At 47.9% G+C, this 24,485-nt stretch overlaps 1 protein-coding gene across 4 annotated transcripts in view; it reads left to right on the top strand.

The window, feature by feature from the left end:
- Nucleotides 1-24,485, top strand: part of ZNF276 (zinc finger protein 276) — a 332,393-nt gene that overhangs the window by 195,469 nt on the left and 112,439 nt on the right. For 3 of the 4 annotated variants that reach the window (XM_029608213.1, XM_029608214.1, XM_029608212.1), the window contains 2 exons: nt 16,187-16,304; nt 17,079-17,178. In XM_029608213.1, coding sequence (XP_029464073.1) covers nt 16,187-16,304; nt 17,079-17,178 — 218 coding nt within the window. Of the gene's footprint in view, nt 1-16,186; nt 16,305-17,078; nt 17,179-23,123; nt 23,210-24,485 lie in introns of all 4 variants that reach the window. The other variant, XR_003857676.1, reaches the window with a different exon arrangement.

Below are 24,485 nucleotides of genomic sequence, written 5' to 3'. Positions count from 1 at the left end.
ACCTGGTCAGAACATTTTTTAGGATCATGATGTCTGCACTGTCAGTCAGGAGATTGTTATAGTTGCACAACTGGTCGGCAGAAGTGTGGTTTAAGGCTTGGCTATGGACTCTTCCTTTTAAGGGAATTCTCTTGTTTGGTGAGGACCTGGAGCAGATAACGAGGCACCTGGGGGATTTCAATGTGCACAAGTGGCCAGAAGACAAGCCTAAGGGTAGAAGGTTCTTCCAGGCTCTGTTATGTTTTCTGGATAATAGGAATTTTCGCCCAGCAAGAGGTTCTTCAAGGACCTCAGAGGCAAGCTTCGCCCAGGGCTCAGTCCTGGGGGCAGTCCTTTTGAGGAGATCAGAGACCTTCCCAGGACGGACACACAGGAGGTTTCGCAGCTGGTGCAAAACCCTCGCAATGAAGCAAGGATGGTCCACTCCTTTGTTCCAGCTGTAGGAGGCTTCCTAGCATTGTTTTACAAGGAGTGGTCAAAAATTACCATCGACCAATGGGTTTTAAGTGTGGTAAGAGACAGCTACGCTTTAGAATTTGCTTGTCCGGTTTGATAAGTCTTCCTTGTTTTCCCCTGCAGTCCTCTTGACAAGTGGCTAGCGATCCAAGACAAACTAGACCAGTTGAGGAGAGTAGGTGCCATTGTCCCAATTCCTCGTGAGGAGCGAGGCACGGGAAGGTATTCCATTTATTTTGTCGTGCCAAAGAAGGAAGAGACTTTCCACCTGTTTTTTGATTTGAAGAAAGTGAATGTGGCCCTAAAAGTTCCACGTTTTTGAAGGGAGACCCTGTGCTCAGTCATCGTGGCAATGTGCAAAGGGGAGTTCCTGGCTTCTCTTGATTTGATGGAGGCATATCTGCACAAAGCCATCAGGCCTGAACACCAGCAGTTTTTGAGGTTTATGGTTCTAGGGCAACATTTTCAGTTTTGTGTCCTCCTAGTTGGTCTGGCTTCAGCACCACACACATTCACCAAGGTTGTAGTGGTGGTAGCGGCGGACATACTTCAGGAGGGGGGTGTACACTCAGCCGTCAGGATCCTAACGAACTCAAAAAAGAGGGATCACATCACGCCAATCCTCTACAACCTCCACTGGCTCCCTATTAAATATAGAATCCTCTACAAAGTTCTGACCACCATGCACAAAACCCTACACAACTTAGCACCTATTGAGCTCACCTTCCAGCTTCACCCTAACAACTCCTCCAGACCGATTAGAAGTGCATACCAAGGCACTCTTTCCGTTCCTCAAGCTAAAACATCTCTAAGGAACAGAGCCCTATCCACAGCAGGTCCTAAGCAATGGAACACTCTCTCACCTGACCTCCGACAGGACCCCTGCCAAATTTCTTTCAAGAAAAAACTCAAAACTTGGTTATTCAAACTAGCGTTTCCAGATCCCGCATATTAACCAATCATATTCTCACCTTATTTCTCACCCAGCCCATTCTCCCTAACAGTTTGACTTGACACTATGCGCTCTCAAACTCGCTCTTCCTCACCCTAATCCCACGTTTCCCATTTGAGATCCACAGACTCCCTCTGTCCTTTGCAAGCCCTTGGTACCACATCCTCTTCCTCTCTCCCTTTTATTCAACCTAGCCCAAGTACTTGAATTGACCGCTTGTATAAATGTTTTGCTATGTGATTTCAATCTGTTTAAATTATTATTTAAGTTTTGTTTAAATTATTATTTAAGTTTTAAATTGTTACCTAAGTTGCACACTATGTTACTTAAAGTTTTGCTTAGTTGTATCTTGTTCTTTGTAAAGCCCACCGGCAAGTTCTTACTGTTCATTGTGAACCGGTTTGATTTGTATCCAATGCAAGATGATTGGTATATAAAAGCTAAAAATAAATAAATAAATACATTCCAGTGGGAGCACTGAGAGGAGAGGATCACCTTGCTGGTGGCTGAAAGGAATCAGTGCGTTTTTGCTTGGGACATTGTCTTTTTTAAAAGTATTGGGGCAAAGTTAACTATTTGCGAATATTATTTAGTGTGTTTGTGCTTTTAATAGTCAGTAAGGCAGTGAATAAACAAGTTAGACTGTATTTTTAAATAGTCAATAAGGCAGCTAGTAAGCAGTAGGTAGTGTGTTTATTTTTAAAAGTTTGTAAGGCAGCTAGTAAGCAGAACTGAGTGTTTGTATTGAAAAAAAAACCAAAAAACAAAAACACACAAAAAACCCCCCACCCAAAAAGTAGCCAGAAGCTAGAAATAAGCTAGGAGCAGTGTATACCTAAGTAAAAAGGTTGAAAAGTTCATTTCAGTTACTCACCTTGGAAAGGTGTTGAGGTAGTGTGATTTGGTTTGAATAGGTACCAACATTTGTTAATCAAGAGAGTAGTGAGTCACTCTGGCTGACTAACTGAAGTTAGACTGTTTGGATTTCCCAACCCTCGCCCACCAACCCCTAGCTCAACCTTTAATTTATAGGCAGGTGCCACTTTCACACAAAAAAAACCAACCCAACAACAAAAACATTATTCAGAGTTTGATCAGACCCCTGTAGGCCACTACCAGACATATAGCAAATTCACTAATAAATTTAAAGGACATTAATTAGACACATTCCTACTCCCATAGCAACCTAAAACTTAACTAGGAACTGATCAAAATTGAGATGAAGGCAGCAGTCCAGCAGCAAGAGGAGGGCTTCCCAGTCTTTTGCATCGAGTGTCACATGTATGATTTTTTCCCGATGGTGAGAAGTTGTACATGTGCATGCGATGAAAAGAGCTCCTGGCTCTCAGAGAACGAGTCCGATCTCTAGAGTGGCAGACCTGGAGGAGCTGAGGCAGACAGAAAGGTATATAGATGAGACCTTCAGGGACATAGTATCCAAGTCCCAACTTCAGACTGGCAGCCCTGGTGCTGCCTTGGAGGAAGAAGGTCTCATGATTGGAGAGCATCAACCTAATGTACCAGGAAAGGATCCTGTAGCAAGGACCTGCTCTCCAGGTGATGCACTGTCCTTTCGCACTGAGGATATCTCCCCAAGGCCTACTCCCCATGAGGGAAGGGTTAGGTCGGCCGTCATAGTTGGTGATTCGATTATTAGGAATGTAGACAGCTGGGAGGCTGGTGGGCGTGAGGATCGCCTGTTAACATGCCTACCTGGTGCGAAGGTGGCAGACCTCACGAGTCACCTAGATAGGATTATAGACGGTGCGCGGGAGGAGCTGGCTGTCATGGCACATGTGGGCACCAACGACATAGGAAAATGTGGGAGGGAGGTTCTGGAAGCCAAATTTAGGCTCTTAGGTAGAAAACTTAAATCCAGAACCTCCAGGGTAGCATTCTCTGAAATGCTCCCTGTTCCACGCGCAGGTCACCAGAGGCAGGCAGAGCTCCGGAGTCTCAATACGTGGATGAGGCGATGTTGCAAGGAAGAGGGATTCAGTTTTGTAAGGAACTGGGGAACCTTTTGGGGAAGGGGGAGTCTCTTCTGAAGGGATAGCAAGTGTTGCTTACCTATAACAGGTGTTCTCACAGGACAACAGGATGTTAGTCCTCACATATGGGTGACATCATCAGGATAGAGCCCAATCACGGAAAACTTCTGTCAAAGTTTCCAGAACTTTGTCTGACCCCCTACTGGGCATGCCCAGCATGGCACCAACCCTGCAGCCAACAGGCAGTGCCAAAAAATAAAAAAATAAAACAAGAAAACAAGAAACGTTACGAACCCAACACCGTGGGGCGGTGGGCGGGTTTCGTGAGGACTAACATCCTGCTGTCCTGTGAGAACACCTGTTACAGGTAAGCAACACTTGCTTTCTCACAGGACAAGCAGGATGGTAGTCCTCACATATGGGTGAGTACCGAGCTGAGGATGTCCGAACATGCACCAAATGTACCCAATGGCGTGCAACAGGCACAACAACTGGGGTGGAATTTGGTAGAGGGCATCCTGAACCCCACCGGGCAGGCGGAAGGGTGTTGGTACGTCACGTTGGAAATAGGTTATGCAGGACACCTTGGCCGAAGATGGAATTTTGTCTTCCGGCTTTGTCCAAGCAATAGTGGGCTGCGAAAGTGTGGAGAGAGCTCCAGGTGGCAGCCCTGCAAATGTCAGGAAGCGGCACCGATCATAGGTGTGCTACTGAAGTCGCCATGGCCCTCACAGAGTGTGCTTTAACACTGTCTTGGAAAGGAATGCCTGCTTGCTGATAGCAAAAAGATATGCAGTCCGCCAACCAGGAGGAGAGAGTCTGCTTACCCACAGGTTGCCCTAATTTGTTGGGATGGAAAGAGACGAATAACTGAGTGCTCTTCCTGTGGGCAACTGTACGGTCTAGGTAGAACGCTAGAGCCCGTTTACAGTCGAGGGTATGCAGATCCTGTTCCCCTGGGTTGGAGTGGGGCCTGGGAAAAGAAGATAGGTAGTATGATGGACTGATTAATGTGAAACTCCGAAACTACCTTAGGCAAAAACTTAGGGTGAGTGCGGAGTACCACCTGGTCCTGCAGGAGTTTAGTGTAAGGCGGATAGGTAACTAGGGCCTTTAACTCACTAACCTGCGAGCTGAAGTGATAGCCAAAAGGAAAATCACTTTCCATGTGAGATATTTTAGGTCACAGGAGTGAAGAGGTTCAAACGGTTTCATGAGCCGCCCGAGAACCAGATTAAGGTCCCAAGAAGGGGCCGGAGGACGTAAAGGTGGCTTGATATGGAGCAAGCCTTTAAGGAAACGTGTTACGAGGGGTTGTACCGATATAGGGACATCCACGACACCTTTGTGGAAGGCGGCTACCGCACTGACATGCATTCTGATGGAAGAGGTCTTTAGACCTGATTCCGATAAATGCCAGAGATAGTCCAAAAACCTTGGGATTGGACAGGAAAAGGGATCAAGGAATTGTGAAGAACACCATGATGTATACCTTTTCCATTTATAGGAATAAGACTTTCTTGTGGAAGGCTTCCGTGAAGCAATCAGGACACGAGAAACCGAGTCTGAAAGGTTTAGGGGTTGAAGGATTAACCTTTCAGCATCCATGCCGTCAGGGACAAGATCTGAAGATTGGGATGGCGTAGACATCCGTCATTCTGAGTGATCAGCAGCGGTTTCATTCCCAAGGGAATGTGCCTGCGGATGGAGAGATCCTGGAGTATGGGAAACCACACTTGGCGTGGCCATTGAGGTGCTATCAGGATCATGGTTCCCTTGTCCTGACGGAGCTTCACGAGAGTCTTCGAGAGAAGAGGAAGTGGAGGGAATGCATAAAGCAGACCGGCTGCCCATGAGAGGGAGAATGCATCTCTGGGCTGAGAGCGCTCGCTCCAAATGAGGGAGCAGTAATTGTCCACTTTGTGGTTCTGAGGGGACGCAAAGAGGTCTAATTGGGGATAACCTCATTGCTGGAAGAGAGAGGTCGCTACCAAGGGATTGAGAGACCACTCGTGCGGTTGAAAGACACGACTAAGTTTGTCTGCCAAGACATTGTGCACTCCCGGCAAATAGGTGGCCCTGAGGTGCATCGAGTGGGAGAGCGCTTCCGCCCAAATGGGATAGGTGGCGATGTCCTTTCGTGAATTGCAAACTGGCTAAAAGACAGGAAACAGAGAGTAGGATTAAATGGGCAATTTTCTCAGTGGAAGGGAGTGGACAGTGGAGTGCCTGGGACCCTTACTTTTCAATATATTTTTAAATGATCTGGAAAGAAATACGACGAGTGAGATAATCAAATTTGCAGATGACACAAAATTGTTCAGAGTAGTTAAATCACAAGCAGATTGTGATAAATTGCAGGAAGACCTTGTGAGACTGGAAAATTGGGCATCCAAATGGCAGATGAAATTTAATGTGGATAAGTGCAAGGTGATGCATATAGGGAAAAATAACCCATGCTATAATTACACAATGTTGGGTTCCATATTAGGTGCTACAACCCAAGAAAGAGATCTAGGTGTCATAGTGGATAACACATTGAAATCGTCGGTACAGTGTGCTGCTGCAGTCAAAAAAGCAAACAGAATGTTAGGAATTATTAGAAAGGGAATGGTGAATAAAACGGAAAATGTCATAATGCCTCTGTATCACTCCATGGTGAGACCGCACCTTGAATATTGTGTACAATTCTGGTCGCCGCATCTCAAAAAAGATATAGTTGCGATAGAGAAGGTACAGAGAAGGGTTACCAAAATGATAAGGGGAATGGAACAACTCCCCTATGAGGAAAGACTAAAGAGGTTAGGACTTTTCAGCTTGGAGAAGAGACGACTGAGGGGGGATATGATAGAGGTGTTTAAAATCATGAGAGGTCTAGAACGGGTAGATGTGAATCGGTTATTTACTCTTTCGGATAGTAGAAAGACTAGGGGGCACTCCATGAAGTTAGCATGGGGCACATTTAAAACTAATCGGAGAAAGTTATTTTTTACTCAACGCACAATTAAACTCTGGAATTTGTTGCCAGAGGATGTGGTTAGTGCAGTTAGTATAGCTGTGTTTAAAAAAGGATTGGATAAGTTCTTGGAGGAGAAGTCCATTACCTGCTATTAAGTTCACTTAGAGAATAGCCACTGCCATTAGCAATGGTTACATGGAATAGACTTAGTTTTTGGGTACTTGCCAGGTTCTTATGGCCTGGATTGGCCACTGTTGGAAACAGGATGCTGGGCTTGATGGACCCTTGGTCTGACCCAGTATGGCATGTTCTTATGTTCTTAAATCTGCGCAGTTTCCTGACACAGAAGGAAGGAGCCTGAGCCTCCCTGTTTGTTGATGTAGCACATGGCCATCTGGTTGTCCGTCTGAATCAGGATGACGTGATTGGACAGGCAATCCTGAAAAGCTCTGAGAGCACATCGCATCGCTCGAAGCTCCAGGAAATTTATCTGGTGCTTGGCTTCCTCTGGAGACCAAGATCCTTGTGTCTGTAGATCGTTCACATGGGCTCCCCACCTGAGGTTGGAAGCGTCGGTGGTGAGAATGAGTTGAGGATCTGGTAGTTGAAAGGGCAGTCCCTGGAGGAGATTGTTCTGATCTTTCCACCAGGCGAGAGACAGACGGAGTGCGTCGGTGATGTGGACAATGGTCGACAGAGGCTGAGTAGCTTGAATCCATTGTGACCTCAGAGTCCAATGCATGAGCCTCATGGCCAGGCGGGCCATTGGTGTGACATGGACTGAGGATGCCATGTGTCCGAGAAGGACAAAGAATTGCCGAGCTGTTGCTGTATACTGAGACTGCAACTGGTGAGCGAGGGACACGAGGGTTTGCACTCGTTGTTGAGGTAGAAAGGCTTTCGCCTGTAAGGTGTCCAAGTCTGCCCCAATGAACGACAAGGTTTGAGATGGGACTAAATAGGATTTCTCGTAATTGACGAGAAATCCTAGAGAAATTAGAGTGTGTAGGGTCAAATCCAGGGACGATCGAGCGGCTTGCTGGGTTGGGGCCCTGATTAACCAGTCGTCTAGATAGGGGTAGACGTGAACACCTTCTTTCTTGAGAGAGGCTGCGAGCACTACGAGACATTTGGTAAAGACTCGTGGTGCCGATGCTAGGCCGAATGGAAGCACCCGGTATTGATAGTGCCTTGGGCCTACTAAAAACCGGAGGTACTTGCGATGAGGTGGAGCTATCGCAATGTGGGTGTATGCGTCCTGGAGGTCCAGAGAGCAGAGCCAGTCTCCTCTTTGTAGAAGAGGTAGAAGCGAGCACAGGGTTACCATCTTGAACTTTTCCCGCTGGAGGTACTTGTTGAGGGCACGTAGGTCCAGAATTGGATGAAGCCCCCCGGATTTTTTGGGGATCAAAAAGTACCAGGAATATAACCCTAGGCCTTCTTGCGAAAGAGGAACGGTTTCTATTGCCATTAACTGGAGAAGAAGGGAAACCTCCTGCTCCAGATGGAGAGTGGTCGGTCACTCTCCACTCTTGTAGAGGTGGTGATTCCGGTGGAAGAGCAAGAAAGTTCAGGTGGTAACCCTGAGCAGTGATTGCTAGCACTCATTGGTCGGTTGTGATTGATTGCCACATGCCGTGAAAGTGGCACAATCGACCTCTCACTGGTATGCCTGGCAGAGGAATCAGGCTGCTGCTCTCTAAGGGAAAATCAAAAACCTGAAGCAGGCCCCGGTTGATAAGGCCTCGTAACTCGGGACCTTGGTGGAGGATAGTACTTCCTTGGGCGGAAGAATGACTTCTTAGAGTCCTTCTTGAAGGGCTGTCTAGAAGGGAATTCAGAAGGTATCGATGAGAGCTGTTTAGGGTCTCATGATGGTCCTTTAATTCAGCCACTATTTGCTGAATCTGTTCACCAAACAGATTGTCTCCTATAACAGGGCAGGTCAGAGAGAGCCTGTCTTGTACTTCTGGGCGAAGGTCAGAAGACTTGAGCCAGGCCCAGCGTCTTGCCGAAATGGCAGTTGCAGACACTCTAGTGGAGGTGTCAAAGATATCATAAGCTGTTCTTATCTCATGCTTTCCTGCCTCAAACCCCTTATTGACAAGGATTTGAAGATGTTCTTGGAATTGGTCAGACAGGGATTCAGAGAAGTCCTGTATTTGCTTGAAAATGACCCTGTTGTATTGGGTCATATACAGCTGGTAAGAAGCAGTTCTGGAGATGAGCATGGCCCCTTGGAACACTCGTCGACCAATATGGTCTAGGAACTTGTGTTCCTTGACAGGAGGGGTAGAGGAGTGAGGCTTCGTCCTTTTTGCTTTCTTTTGAGCTGATTCTACCACAACTGAGTGCTGGTCAAGCTGAGATTTTTAAAAGCCAGGGGCTGACTGTACTAGATAGGTAGTGTCAGCCTTTCTGTGTACTGGGGCAATGGATCCAGGGTTTTCCCAGTTCTTTTTGAGGAGGTCAAGAAGAACTTGATGAATGGGCATAGAAGTGATCACTTTAGGGGCATCCAGGAACTGGAGAAGCTCCATCATCTGGTGCCTATCATCTTGCTCCATCTGAAGCTGAAAAGGGACCAATTCCGACATTTCCTTCACAAAATTAATGAAAGAGTGGTCCTCTGGAGGAGAACGCTTTCTACTTTCAGTAGGAGAGGGAGGTGAAGGTAAGTCATCGGTGTCTGTGGAAGTATCATCACCCCAGGTGTCATAAGGATCAGCAGGCTGACCTGTAGGACGAGAAGGGGGTTGGATACCCGAAGGGCCCGGCTGAGGCTCCGAGAAAATCGAAGGAATCATCGGGGGCACTGTGGACGCCCTGGGTGGTATCGGTGCCGGCATTGATGGCGCCAATGTATGTATCGCCCCCGATGAATTAATCGGTGGCGAGGGTCGACATGGCATCGATGGCTGAGGCAATACCCCCGAAGGAGGAATGCGGAACGGTGTTTCTCCTCCCGATGAAGCTGTCATCGGGGAGCACACTGGAGCCATCGGAGACCCGGGAATCACCGGTGGAAGGGCAGTCATGAGCACCTCCATCCGGGATAGCAGCAGTGCCAGTGCTGCTGGAATCGGGTCGGTGACCGGTTCCACTCTCGGTGCCGGTGTCGGTGCCGGAGGAAACTGGAGTCGTTGCATCGCCTTGTCGATGGCCTCCTGGACTAGCCGGTCCAGTTCTTCCCGGAGACCTGGGGCAATCAGCCCCGGCTCCATGACGGAAGAGGGAGGCTGAGGCACAGTCGGAGGCACCACCTTTACAGGCGGAATCGCGACTCCCAAACCCCGATCGGGTGAGGGTGGCCTCGATGTCCCGGTCGCAGGAGTGGTCGGTGCCGTTCCTGGACGGGGCTTCTTCGATGGTGGCTCGGACGGTGGCGAGGTCGATGATTTCGCTCCCTCGACGGTCCGAGACTTATGATGCCGATGGCGATGTTTCTCCCTACGATCCCCTCGACCTTGAGGGGGAGAAACGGGAGCCGATGGCCGTGAAGACGTCGATGGCGGGCGGTCACCTGACGGTTGTCAATGCTGGTGTGACTTCGGCCGTGCCAGTTCCGATGACTTCGATGCGATGGACGGCGTCGGGTGTGAGCACGGAAAAGGAGTCCCATCTTCTCCATTCTGGCTTTGCGACCTTTTGGTGTCATAAGGGCACATTTGGTGCAAGTCAGGACATCATGCTCACGGCCTAAACACATTACACAGACTTCATGAGGGTCTGTGATAGACATGGTGCGAGTACAGTCCGGGCACCTACGAAACCCCGACGCCATGGCCATAGTAAAAATCGAGCCGCGGTATGGTCGACGGCTAGTAGGCCGTGAGGGCGAAACTCGACGGTAATCGACGGAAAACGGTGAAAAACTTACCAGAGTACCGCGGCCTGAGAAAAGTTAGAGGAGGGACCTCTGTGGGGCAATTTAATTTTAATTAACTCCGTGAGGAAAATTCCTGTCAGGAATCTCTTCAGAGCTCCTAAACTGCGAGGCTAGTGCTGCGCGGTAAATAGAAGACTGAAGGGGGACCCCTGCTGGCTGCAGGGTTGGTGCCATGCTGGGCATGCCCAGTAGGGGCCAATCAAAGTTCTGGAAACTTTGACAGAAGTTTTCCGTGATTGGGCTCCATCCTGATGATGTCACCCATATGTGAGGACTACCATCCTGTTTGTCCTGTGAGAAGGGCTCCACCTTAACCAGGGTGGAACCAGACTGCTGGCGCTAACCTTTAAAAAGGAGATAGAGCAGCTTTTAAACGAGAACAAAGGGGAAAGCCGACAGTCACTCAGCAGTGCATGGTTCGGAGAGAGGTATCTTCAAAGGATATTAATGATGCATTAAAATTAGGGCATCCTGACAGTGAGGTTCCAATAATAAGAAAAGTAGTCGAAGTGCCTGAAACTAAAAACTCACCTGAGCTAAAAAATTCTAACTTATCCCTATCAATTAAAAAGCAGAAAGAACATACAAACAAAAAACAAACTTTGAAATGTTTGTATGCTAATACCAGAAGTCTAAGAAGTAAGATGGGAGAATTAGAATGTACAGCAGTGAATGATGACATAGACTTAATTGGCATCTCAGAGACATGGTGGAAGGAGGACAACCAATGGGACAGTGCTATACCGGGGTACAAATTATATCGCAATGACAGAGAGGAGCACCCGGGAGGCGGTGTGATGCTTTATGTCCCGGATAGCATAGAGTCCAACAGGATAAACATCCTGCACGAGTCTAAATGCGCAATTGAATGGGTAGAAATCCCTTGTGTGTCGGGGAAGACTATAGTGATAGGAGTATACTACCATCCACTTGGTCAAGATGGTGAGACTGACAGTGAAATGCTAAGAGAAATTAGGGAAGCTAACCAAATTGGTAGTGCGGTAATAATGGGAGACTTCAATTACCCCAATATTGACTGGGTAAATGTATCATCGGGACACGCTAGAGAGATAACATTCCTGGATGGAATGATAGCTTTATGGAGCAATTGGTTCAGGAACCGACGAGAGAGGGAGCAATTCTAGATCTAATTCTCAGTGGAGAACAGGATTTGGTGAGAGAGGTAACAGTGGTGGAGTCGCTTGGCAATAGTGATCATAATATGATCAAATTTGATTTAATGACTGGAAGGGGAGGACAGTAAGCAAATCCACGGCTCTCGTGCTAAACTTTCAAAAGGGAAACTTTGATAAAATGAGAAAAATAGTTAGAAAAAAACTGAAAGGAGCAGCTACAAAAGTAAAAAGTGTGAAAGAGGCGTGGTCATTGTTAAAAAATAATACCATCCTAGAAGCACAATCCAGATGTATTCCACACATTAAGAAAGGTGGAAAGGCAGCAAAATGATTACCGGCATGGTTAAAAGGGGAGGTGAAAGAAGCTACTTTAACCAAAAGATCTTCATTAAAAAATTGGAAGAAGGATCCAACAGAAGAAAATAGGATAATGCATAAACGTTGGCAAGTTAAATGTAAGACATTGATAAGACAGGCTAAGAGAGAATTTGAAAAGAATTTGGCTGTAGAGGCAAAAACTCATAGTAAAAACTTTTTAAAATATATCCAAAGCAGAAAGCCTGTGAGGGAGTCGGATCGTTAGATGATCGAGGGGTTAAAGGGGCACTTAGAGAAGATAAGGCCATCGCAGAAAGATTAAATGATTTCTTTGCTTAGGTGTTTACTGAAGAGGATGTTGGGGAGGTACCCGTACTGGAGAAAGGTTTTCATGGGTAATAATTCAGATGGACTGAACCAAATCACGGTGAACCTAGAAGATGTGGTAGACCTGATTGACAAACTTAAGAGTAGTAAATCACTTGGACCGGATGGTATACACCCCAAGTTCTGAAGGAACTAAAAAACGAAATTTCAGACCTATTAGTAAAAATTTGTAACCTGTCACTAAAATCATCCATTGTACCTGAAGACTAGAGGATAGCTAATATAACCCCCATATTTAAAAAGGGCTCCAGGGGCGATCCGGGAAACTACAGACCGGTTAGCCTGACTTCAGTGCCAGGAAAAATAGTGGAACATATTCTAAACATCAAAATCACAGAACATATAGAAAAGACATGGTTTAATGGAACCAAGTCAGCATGGATTACAAACTGGCTAAAAGACAGGAAACAGAGAGTAGGATTAAATGGACAATTTTCCCAGTGCAAGGGTGTGGGCAGTGGAGTGCCTCAGGGATCTGTATTGGGACCCTTAGTTTTCAATATATTTATAAATGATCTGGCAAGAAATATGACAAGTGAGGTAATCAAATTTGCAGATGATACAAAATTGTTCAGAGTAGTTAAATCACAAGCAGATTGTGATAAATTGCAGGAAGACCTTGAGGCTGGAAAATTTGGCATCAAAATGGCAGATGAAATTTAATGAGGACAATTGCAAGGTGATGGATATAGGGAAAAATAACCCATGCTATAGTTACACAGTGTTAGGTTCCATATTAGGGGCTACTACCCAAGAAAGAGATCTAGGCGTTATAGTGGATAACACATTGAAATCGTCGGTTCAGTGTGCTGCGGCAGTCAAAAAAGCAAACAGAATGTTGGGAATTATTAGAAAGGGAATGGTGAATAAAGAGGAAAATGTCATAATGCCTCTGTATCGCTCTATGGTGAGACCGCACCTTGAATACTGTGTACAATTCTGGTCGCTGCATCTTAAAAAAGATATAATTGCGATGGAGAAGGTACAGAGAAGGGCGCCCAAAATGATAAAGGGAATGGAACAGCTGCCCTATGAGGAAAGACTAAAGAGGTTAGGACTTTTCAGCTTGGAGTAGAGATGGCTGAGGGGGGATATGATAGAGGTGTTTAAAATCATGAGAGGTCTAGAACGGGTAGATGTGAATCGGTTTTTTACTCTTTCGGATAATAGAAAGACTAGGGGGCACTCCATGAAGTTAGCATGTGGCACGTTTAAAACTAATCGGCGAAAGTTCTTTTTCACTCAACGCACAATTAAGCTCTGGAATTTGTTGCCAGAAGATGTGGTTAGTGCAGTTAGTATAGCTGTGTTTAAAAAAGGATTGGATAATTTCTTGGAGGGAGAAGTCCATTACCTGCCATTAATGAAGTTGACTTAGATGATAACCACCGCTATTACTAGCAACGGTAACATGGAATAGACTTAATTTTTGGGTACTTGACAGGTTCTTATAGCCTGGATTGGTCACTGTTGGAAACAGGATGCTGGGCTTGATGGACACTTGGTCTGACCCAGTATGGCATGTTCTTATGTTCTTACTCGTGCACCTCTAGCTAGACGACTCTCCCATTTGTGCAAAGTTGGAGGATCTTTGTCGGCAATCAGTGCTGTATGTTCTGTTGCGCTTGTAATCTCTCGGCTGGGTGGTGAATCTAACGAAGAGCCACCTCCTTCCCACTCAGACCCTAAAATATCTAGGAGTTTGGTTCTATACCCAGAGTGGCAGAGTGTTTCTCACGGAAGAGAGGCTGCTGAAGCTGGAAGGGCAGGTTCGTCTGCTGTTGGGCTGTCAGTGCCCAGAGTCTGGGACTAGTTGCAGGTCCTGGGTTCTATGAGTTCAACCTTGGAGTTGGTGCCTTGGGCATTCATCCATATGCGGCCTCTTCAGTTGACTCTTCTCTCCAGGTGGAATCTCTTGTCAGAGAAGTTTTATCTTCCCCTTCCGCTTGAGGGAATAGGCAGGGACAGTCTTATCGTGATGGCTCATTTGGTTCAGTTGAGTGGTGGCTCAGGAGCTGATTCTCTGGGTCAAGCAGCAATTGAAGAGAATAGCGGAATCACACATTGTGGGAGTAGACAATGTGCAGATTTCTGAGTCTCAGAGCATTGGCCTCTGGAGAGTGGGAGCTGTCAGAGATGGCAATGGAGCTGATTCTCACAAAGTGGGGTTGTCCTCATATGGAGCTAATGGTGACTTGTCAAAATTCCAAAGCGTTCCGGTTTTTCAGCCGGCGAAGAGAGTACAGAACAGAGGGCATCGATGCTCTGGTTCTCCCATGGCCTTGGGATGTTCTACTTAAGTCCTTCCTCCGAAGCCTCAAATAGGCAAGGTGTTGCAACAGATAGAGAAACATCCAGTTGAAGGTGGCTCCGGAGTCACCACGCTGTCCTTGGTTCACGGATCTCGTAAATATGGCCATACTCAGTCCCCTGAGTTTCGGCCATCTGACGAATCTTCTTTGTCAAGGCCCATTATTTTCAAATCAGGCAGATCACTTTTGTCTAGCAGCCTGGCTTTTGAGAGGCGGCGTCTGAGACGGAGGGGGTATCCTGAAGTGTAATTTCCACTTTGTTACAGGCTAGACAAACTTCAACATCTTTAACATATGTGTGCAATTGGAAAATCTTCGAGGTTTGGTGTATCACTAACTGAGTGCAGCCTTTCCAAGCTACTGAATCACATATTTTGATCTTTCTTCAGGAGGGTTTGGTCAAGGGTTTTAACTTTAACTTCTTAGGGTACAAGTAGCGACTCTTGGCTGTCTTCTAGGTACATTAGAGGGTTATCCTCTGTCAGCGCAACCATACTTTTTCTTCGGGGAGCAAAGAACTTGCATCTTCTGGTGAAGGCATTTTGCCTATCCTGGAATCTTAATCTGAAGCCCTTAAGGTAGTTTTCCTGATGGCTGTTTGTTTAGTTAGGAGGATGTCAGAGCTCCAGGCATTGTCTTGCCGGGATCCTTTCCTGCAGATCTCTGAGTCGGGTTTGTTGTTGTGTACGGTGCCTTCATTTCTGCCTAAGGTAGTGTCTATGTTTCATGTTAACCAGACAGTGGACTTCCCAGCTTTTCCAGATTTGGACTTCTCCATGCCTCACACAAGTGAGCTTAGGCTCTTGATTGTGACGCAAACCTTGTTGAGGCATCTGAAAGGACTAATAACTTCAGAAGGTCGGATCACTTGTTTGTTCTGTGGAGTGGTGCAAAGAGAGCTTCTAAGGCCACTATTGAGCATTGGCTTAAGGAGGCGATTGGTTTGACTTATATAGCCAAGGGTTCACCAGTACCTGAATTTTGAGAGCCCACTAGCTGCGGCCTTAAGCAGCCTTGTGGGCGGAGGCCCAGCAGGTTTCCCCGCAGGAGATTTGCAGGGCAGCAACGTGGAAGCCGCTGTACACTTTCGCCAGGCATTATAGTTTGGATGTTGGGGTCCCGGCTTCTTTGGCTTTTGGTGAGAGTGTTCTACGAGTGGGACTCTCCAGGTCCCACCCTGGTTAGGGAGCTTAGGTACATCCCAGAGTCAGGACTGATCAGGGTACATACAGGGAAAGGAAAATTTGGTTCTTACCTGCTAATTTTCGTTCATGTAGTACCACAGATCAGTCCAGAACCCATCCATATAGGAAGAAGAGTCATCCGTTCGTTCTGTTATTTGGCATGCAATGCAAAGTTGTTAGTTGGTAATTTCATGCTTTTGATTTTGACTACTAAAGGTGTCACCATCCTCTTGTTGGGGGGGGGGGGCATCAGTGTTAAAGTTGAGTTTCAGGTTGAGTGTTTTTTGAGAATATGTATTATCTTGGCTTCAATACAGGTCAATAGGTTGCACACTAGGTTATACAGCAGCATTAGTAAAACTTTGTCTCCATCTGCTGGCAGGGTTGCAAAATCCACTTGCCTGGACTGATCCATGGTACTACAGGAATGGAAATTAGCAGGTAAGAACCAATTTTCCTTTACCTTTTCTTTTTGTTGCCCGATAGTTTAATGGCTCTTGACTTTTAGGTAATTGGGTAAAAATGCATGAGTTCTACAGTCCAGCATCATTACTGGCATCTTAAACAGATCAGTCCTTAGTTGCCTGTATAATTGTTTTTAGAAACACATTAGAGAGCACCATGAGGAGATGCGTGAAAGGCCCTGCCCCCATCCTGGCTGCAACAAGGTGTTTATGATTGACCGTTATCTCCAGCGGCATGTCAAACTCATACACACAGGTATGGTTGGGTCAAGGGTCATGTATACAGGTTAACTGTGAGGTGGGAGGATAATGTATACATGGAGGTGGGGGTGGGGAATGGCACACCTGGATGAAGATATTTGTATAGGGCAGGGTAGCGGACAGTGTTCTTGAGGGGGGATAATGTGCACAGGGGAGAGAATGGGAATGGGACAGCATATGTGAAGGAAGACACTTACCTGAGGAAGGAGAATGTTTTCATGGAGGGTGGAGGGATATGACACCAGGATGAGGATATTATGCACAGGGGAGGGTAGAGGACAACATTCTTTAGGGAGGATAATGTACACAGAGGAGGGGAGGGGATGGCATACCTAAAGGAAGATAATGTACAATGGGCACAGGGGTGGGGAGAGGACAGTGAACTTGAGGTAGGGTAATGTACACAGGAGAAAGGGAGAAGATGGCTTTTCTGAGGAAGGATAATGACTTGGATGAGAATATAGACACATAGGAGGGAAGGGGACAGCATACTTAAAGGAAGATAATGTATACGGAAGGGAAGGGGTGTGCACACATAGGAGGGGATAATGGGCACAGGGAAAGGGAGAGGACAGTGTACTTAAGGGGGAGGATTCTGGGCCATAGGGGTTGAGGAGAGGACAACGTGCAAAGCTAAACATGTTGAAATGCAAGAGCAGCTTTGAAGGAGAGTTGTTTTCTTTATGCTACTCACCCTGGCTTAGGAAAGGTTCTGGCTAATGGCTGTTCTGAAAAAATTTAAATTTTTGTTTTGTTCATCTCCTTGTAGAGGAACGGAATTATATCTGTGATCAGTGTGGGCAGACCTTTAAACAACGCAAACATCTTTCAGTGCATCAAATGCGCCACTCGGGAGCAAAGCCCCTTCAGTAAGTAGGACTTCACATGTGATGTTATCAGACCAGGATTTACAGTACATTTTGGTTTAACACTCACTTGTTTTGTGTGACACTTGGCTACCAGAGATGCCTATTCCCTGTACGTACCAGGATCAGTCCAGGCAGTGGGTTATCTCCCCCTTCCAGCAGATGGAGTCAAATAGAACTTTGAAGGATGCTTCCTTATAAGGTAGTGCACCCTCTACTAATCCTCAATATTTTCTCTTGACGCCAGCAGATGACAGTGGTGGCTTTCGTTCCCCACTGAGATGACTAGAAAGCTATTTTAGGAATTTTCTCTATTTTCCTCAGCTTTCCTTTCTTTTGGATGGATCAAGTCTAATTCAAAATTCAAAGATTTTTTTTTTTTAAATTTTCTGAGGGAATTATTTGGAGAGCTTTCCTGTAGCCTTCGCTCCTGTTTTAGTGGGAGCATTCTATTGCTTGCAGGCAGTACTATTTGCAGCTCTCCCCACCCCTCCCATCTCTGTCGGGGTAAGTTTGTTTTTATTTCCTTTTGACAGGTTATTTCCTCTCTTCCTCTCCCCCTGTGGCTGCTATCCGACCCGCTGCCCCTAAGACGCCGTTTTCCTCGGGGCAGCTGGCACAGAGAGGCGTTATTCCTCTGTGCCTCTATCTGTGGGTCGCTGAGGGATAGAGAGAGAGCAGGACTGAAGCGGAGGCTATTACCCACTTCTTACAGCCACAAACGTGGTGAGCGTGAGGAAGAACAGGCTGAAGTGGAGGTTTTTCCCGCATCCCGCAGCTTTAAACCTTGCCTGTTTCTCGCGTTAAGAACAGCTGGTTCCCTCCCGGCTCCGTTGGGGGTCCCCATGCCTCGTTCGTCCAGGTGCTGCGCTTGTGGAGAGCCCGGGTCGAGGCTCTCCCGCGAGGGGATTTGCACAGCTTGCCTCTCTGGTGGGGAGGGACCCTCTCAACCACCGGGCCGCTCTGGTTCTCATCTTCTGGCGCGCCTTGACGCTCAGGGGCTGGCCCCGATCCCACTGACCACGGGAACGTGGTCAGTGGGAGACCTCCAGACTCGGCTGCTCTGGCGCTAACAGGAGAAGAGCAGGATGCTCCTTTTTCATCTCAGCCGCCGGTTTTGACACTTGTTCCACCTCTGGAGCCTTTTCCTCCGTCAGGGGATCTTCCCCCTCTTCCTCCATCGGGGCCACCTCCGTTTTCCATGGATTTTGTTCTCCTGCTTCACAATTCTTACCTGGCCAGAATGGGCCAGCACCAGGAATTTTTGGCGGGACCTCCTCCTCCTAAGGTACCCAGAATGGCTGATTCCACTGAGGTCTTGGGAAATGCCCAGACCATGGGGAGTGCCCAAGGGTCAGCAGTCCCGGGACCAGGGGTACCTCTGACCACCTCAAGCGCTCCGAGGGTACGTTTGGTACACTCCTGTGCAGGGGGGGTCTGTTCCTCAGCAGGACCCGGATCCGGATGAATCTTCAACTACGGCTCAATTGGAAGGGGATGATCCTAGAGTCCTGCGGATCTTCCAGAGGGATGAGCTGGACCCCCTCATTCCACATATCCTACAGGAATTGGACATTGAGGCCCCTCAGGATCCACCTGAGCCTAATCCACCAGCGAAGAAAGGGGACCCCCTTCTGGCTGGTCTACGTCCGTTGTGTAGGTCCTTTCCTTCCCATCCCACGTTCCTTCAACTGTTATCCAGGGAATGGGATTCTCCGGAGACCTCCCTCAAGGTCGGCAGAGCCATGGATAAGCTATATCCTCTCCTGGATGATTTCCTGGAGCTTCTTAAGGTTCCCAAAGTAGATTCTGCAGTCTCAGCGGTGACGAAAAGAACTACCATTCAAGTAATGGGTGGTGCAGCCTTGTGAGATCTTCAAGATCGAAAGCTGGAAGTTTATCTTAAGAGAGTTTTCGAGGTGTCCGCCCTGGGGGTCCGGGCGGCCATTTGTAGTTCCTTCGCTTAGCGTGCAGGCCTCCGCTGGCTTCAACAGCTGCTCAGCTCCCAGGAGTTGCCTCCTGAGGAAGCACTTCAGGCAGACCACCTGGAGGCCATCATAGCATATGGAGCAGGCACTCTATATGACATTCTGAGACTATTGGCCAGATCTATGGTTTCTGCAGTCTCGACTAGACGCCTCCTCTGGCTTCGCAACTGGTCGGCGGATTCTTCTTCCAAGTCGCAGCTGGGATCCCTACCCTTCAAGGGCAAGCTACTTTTTGGGGGAGGATCTGGACCAGATTATCAAGTTCCTCGGAGAGAATAAGGTACACAAACTGCAAGAGGATCACCCTTGTTCTTCTAGGTCTTTTAATTCCACTAGAAGCCGATTTCAGGAATCAACGTCGTTTCCGTCAGGCAAGGACTGCAGCTCCTCATCAGCCGTCCTCTCGATTTCAATCCTGGACTCAGTCCTTTTGTGCCCAAAGACAGCCCCGCTCTGGTCTGGCCCAGGGGACGTCCTCCAAGTCTTCACAATGAAGCTATGCCGGCCCACTCCCCGATCCCCAGGATAGGGGGATGTCTCTCCCTTTTCTACGAGGAGTGGGTCAAAATCACGTCAGATCAGTGGGTCCTGGATATTCTAAGACACGGCTACGCGTTAGAATTTGCTCGGCCACTAAGACAGGTTCCTCTTCTCTCCATGTGGCCCAGTCCAGAAACAACTCATAGTCCGGCAGACACCCGACAGGCATCTGGCTCTTGGAGCGATTCATCCGGTCACCCCCCTGGAAGTAGGCCGGGGACATTATTCGGTATACTTCGTAGTCCCCAAGGAGGAAGGTTCCTTCCGCCCGTTCTTGGATCTCAAGATGGTCAACAGGGCCCTCAAAATTCCCCACTTTTGGATGGAAACCTTGCGCTCCGTGATAGCGGCGGTACACTCCAGAGAATTTTTGGCCTCTCTGGATCTGATGGAAGCTTATCTACACATTCCCATCCTCCAAGCACATCAGCATTTTCTGCGATTCAAGATTCTGGGACAGCATTTCCAGTTCCAGGTTCTACCCTTTGGTCTTGCTACTGCTCCTCGAACCTTCACGAAGATGATGATAGTAGTAGCTGCCGCTCTCTGGAGGAAGGGAGTCTTGGTGCACCCATACCTGGACGACTGGCTCATTCGGGCAAAGTCCTCAGCCCAGTGCCACCGGGCAGTCGACAAGGTGTTGACGCTTCTTCACTCCCTCGGTTGGGTAGTCAACTTCACCAAGAGCAGCCTTTCTCCATCTCAGTCTCTGGACTTCCTGGGGGCACATTACGACACAGCGCTGGGCAAGGTGTCTCTGCCCCCGGACAGGGCTCATACACTTATAGCTCAGATACAGCGATTCATCCGTCTCTTGCTTCCAACGGCGTGGGATTACCTCCAGGTCCTGGGATCCATGGCTTCCACCATCGATCTGGTCCCCTGGGCGTTGCACATATGCGTCCCTTACAATGTGCCTTGCTCTCCCGCTGGAAGCCGGTGTCTCGGGACTTCCAAGCCATCCTTCTTCTCCCACAGGGAGCCAAGGACAGTCTCTCGTGGTGGTTCAACCTGTCTCATCTTCTCCAGGGTGTTCCTTTGGACATCCCAAAATGGGTAATCATCACGACGGACGCCAGTCTCTCTGGCTGGGGAGCGGTGTGTCAGATGAGTTCTGCGCAAGGGAAGTGGATGCTGTCCCAAGCAACTTGGCCGATCAATCGCTTGGAGACCAGAGCAGTGCATCTGGCATTGAAACGCTTCCTACTTCTTGTCCATCATCGAGCAGTCCGAACACTCTGACAATGCGACCACTGTGGCCTACATCAATTGCCAAGGGGGCATGAGGAGCCGGCATGTCTCTTGGGAGACGGACAGGTTAATGGCATGGTCGGAGACTCATCTCTCCCGCCTAGCGGCTTCCTACATCGCAGGTGTAGACTACGTTCAAGCCGACTTTCTCAGTCAACATCTAGATGCCGGAGAGTGGGAACCCTGAGGAGGTGGTGAATCTCCTGTTCTACAGATGGGGGACACCCTATCTGGATCTAATGGCAACCTTCTGGAATGCCAAGGCAGCTCGGTTCTTCAGTCGCAGAAGAGAGTATGGCGCAGAGGGAGTGGATGCCTTAGTCCTCCCCTGGCCCCGTCACGTTCTCCTCTACGTATTTCCCCCTTGACCTCTGGTGGGCAAGGTGCTCCGGAGAATAGAGTCCCACCAGGGTTCGGTACTATTGGTGGCGCCGGAATGGCCCCATCGTCCGTGGTTTGCAGACTTGATCAACCTCACAGTGGACAGACCTCTTCGTCTGGGTCACCTTCCACGCTTGCTGCATCAGGGTCCGGTATCTTTCGCCCAGGCCGATCGCTTCTGTCTTGCGGCCTGGCTTTTGAGAGGCGCTGGCTGAGACAGCGTGGATACCCAGAAGCTGTTATCTCGACCCTCCTCAAGGCTAGAAAGACGTCTACCTCCATCTCCTATATCAGGGTATGGAAAGTTTTTGAGAACTGGTGTGCTTCCATACCTGTGTCGCCACGGACCGCCTCGGTGGCTCAGATCCTATCTTTTCTTCAACAGGACCCGGACAAGGGTCTGGCCTACAACTCGCTGAGAATGCAAGTCTTTGCCCTAGGGTCTCTACTTCATCAACGAGAGGGAACTTCCCTCTCCTCTCACCTAGATATCATCTGATTCCTCAGGAGGATGAAGTACGTGAAACCCCCGGACCACGCTCTTTATCCTTCGAGGAGTCTCAATCTCGTTCTCCAAATCTGGTCGGTCCACCCTTTGAACCCATGCATTCTGCGACCCTCAAGGATATCACTCTCAAGATGGTTTTCCTGTTAGCTATCTGTTCTGCCCGCAGAATCTCGGAGCTTCAAGCACTCTCGTGCAGAGAGCCCTACCTTCGTTTTATGGATTCAGGAGTTTCCTTGCGCACTGTGCCTGCTTTTCTGCCCAAGGTGGTTTCCGAGTTCCACTTGAATCAGACGGTAGAGCTTCTGTCCTTCTCAGCGGACGCATCGGTGGATCTACGCAAGCTAGATGTCAAGCGTATCCTCATTCGCTATCTGGAAGTCACTAATGATTTTCGCTTGTCGGACCATCTTTTTGTTCTCTGGCATGGTCCGAGGAAGGGGGCCAAGGCGTCGAAAACTACCATTGCTCGCTGGCTGTAGGAGGCGATCTCGGTGGCCTACATTGGAGCGGGTCGACAACATCTGGCGGGTGTCAAGGCCCATTCTCTTCGAGCTCAGGCTGCTTCCTGGGTGGAGATGCAATCAGTCTCGTTCCAGGAGATTTGTCGAGCGGCAACTTGGAAATCATTACATACCTTTGCTCGTCATTATCGTCTACACATACAGTCACCTACTTTTGGCTCCTTTGGCTCTAGGGTCATTCGAGCAGGGCTTTCCGGGGCCCACCCTACGTAGGGAAGCTTTGGTACATCCCACTGTCTGGACTGATCCTGGTATGTACAGGGAAAAGAAATTATTCCTTACCTGCTAATTTTCATTCCTGTAGTACCAAGGATCAGTCCAGACGCCCTCCCTGACTGTTTTATTGGGTTTGGGATTGCCTCTCTGGTGAAATTGTTCTTCAGTGCCTTTTTTCCTTTGGCTGGTTAATGGTTCATTCTGCAAGTTTGTTGTTTGACACTGTTTTGTGCCTTTTGCACACTGTTATTTGTTACTTAATTCTATTGTTCTTGATCCATCCTGATTTTCCTCTTTGCTTTGATATACTCCATACTGAGGATTAGTAGAGGGTGCACTACCTTAAGGAAGCATCCTTCAAAGTTCTGTTTGACTCCATCTGCTGGAAGGGGGAGGTAACCCACTGTCTGGACTGATTCTTGGTACTACAGGAATGAAAATTAGCAGGTAAGGAATAATTTTCTTTTGTGCCAGATTATTGTCCAGCACTGCAGACTCTCCATACTCCTTACATTGACAAACTGCCCCTTCTTTCTCTTCCAGAATTTGAAATCCTAATATTAGCAGCCCTACCATCCATAGGATTCCGCTTGTCTACATTTTTTTTATTCATATGAATAGAAAAACAGGTAATTAACATATTTGTAATAACATAAATGTGGACAAACAGAGTCCTGTGGAAAGTCAGAGGTAGAGGGCTGACTTTTTGAGTTTCAACTTGAGATGTAATGACCGTGCTCTGTGCTTACCAGGACAGCGTTTGTTAGAACCAGAAAATCTGTGAACTGCTGAATACAGTATGTCTGCATTAGTAATGTGCCACTATGGGCATTTACAGTAAGGCTTTGTGTCCATTTCTTTGTTAGTACTCTTACAGGAGCTTATGTACACTTATCATCCTGTATTCATAGCAAGAATACGGCAACACATTCACTGTAACTATTCAGACATGCTTTGTCATTTTAACTCTAAATTCCCATTCTATTAGTTCTCCCCCCCCCCCCTCTCTTACCTAGTTCTGTACCTTGGGGTATACCTTCTTAATATTATAATTTCAGAGATTGTTAATCTGAGTACTTACCCACCGGTAGCCCCCCTCAGTCAGCCCAGGCTGAGCTCCAAGAGAGGAGTCGTCTGCACTGTCACCTCAGGAACTACCATCCATCCTTACGTCCAGGGCACTGGCTCAACTAAGGGAGGGAATTTGAAGCTGTCATCTTGGGAACTGCCGCACAGCAGCTGATCCAAATCAAGGCTGTTCTCAACTGAGTGAGGAAGGAAAATCCTCACACCCCAGAAGCCAACTAAAAGCTGCTTTTTAGGTCATTCAGCCTAATTAGGCCTCCGCTTCCAACATGGGAAGCAGATCCACCATCTGGAGACTAGAATACTGGCAAGCTGGTGTCAGAACAGAGGTACATGAGGAGTGAGATCAGCAAGCCTTTGATCTGTCTCCATCTGGTTGGCGTGCATAACCCACTTGTAATGGACTGGCCTGACCGGATGAAGAGGAAGAATTCATTCCTCCCCCTCTCCTGTTTCCAGCATGCCTCGTTAAAGAGGATTTGTTGTCCTCTTTTGCTGCACCTTGCCTCTATGCTTGGAGCAAAAAACAAAACAAAACAGGGCAGAGGTAATAAATAGCAGCGAAGGAAGGCAGGTTTGCACTGGCTGGGTGAATTGAGGGGGGCAAAACTCCAAAAGCTGTCTCTGATAGAGATTTGTGTCTCTAAGCCTGAGTGATGGCCATTTGATTGGCAGGAAAAGAGAGATTGCAAGGCCCACCATTGCAAGTTGGTTCAACTGCATCTGTAGGGAGGTAGCAGAACATCATGGCAGTGTTTTGAGTGTCCTGAAGAGGCTATGTGGGCTCCTTCCATGTTCCTCCCATTTCCGCTGAAATCC

This window comes from Rhinatrema bivittatum, chromosome 7 (assembly GCF_901001135.1).
Source record: "Rhinatrema bivittatum chromosome 7, aRhiBiv1.1, whole genome shotgun sequence".
NCBI lineage: Eukaryota > Metazoa > Chordata > Amphibia > Gymnophiona > Rhinatrematidae > Rhinatrema > Rhinatrema bivittatum.
This window is presented reverse-complemented; position numbering and strand designations above follow the sequence as displayed.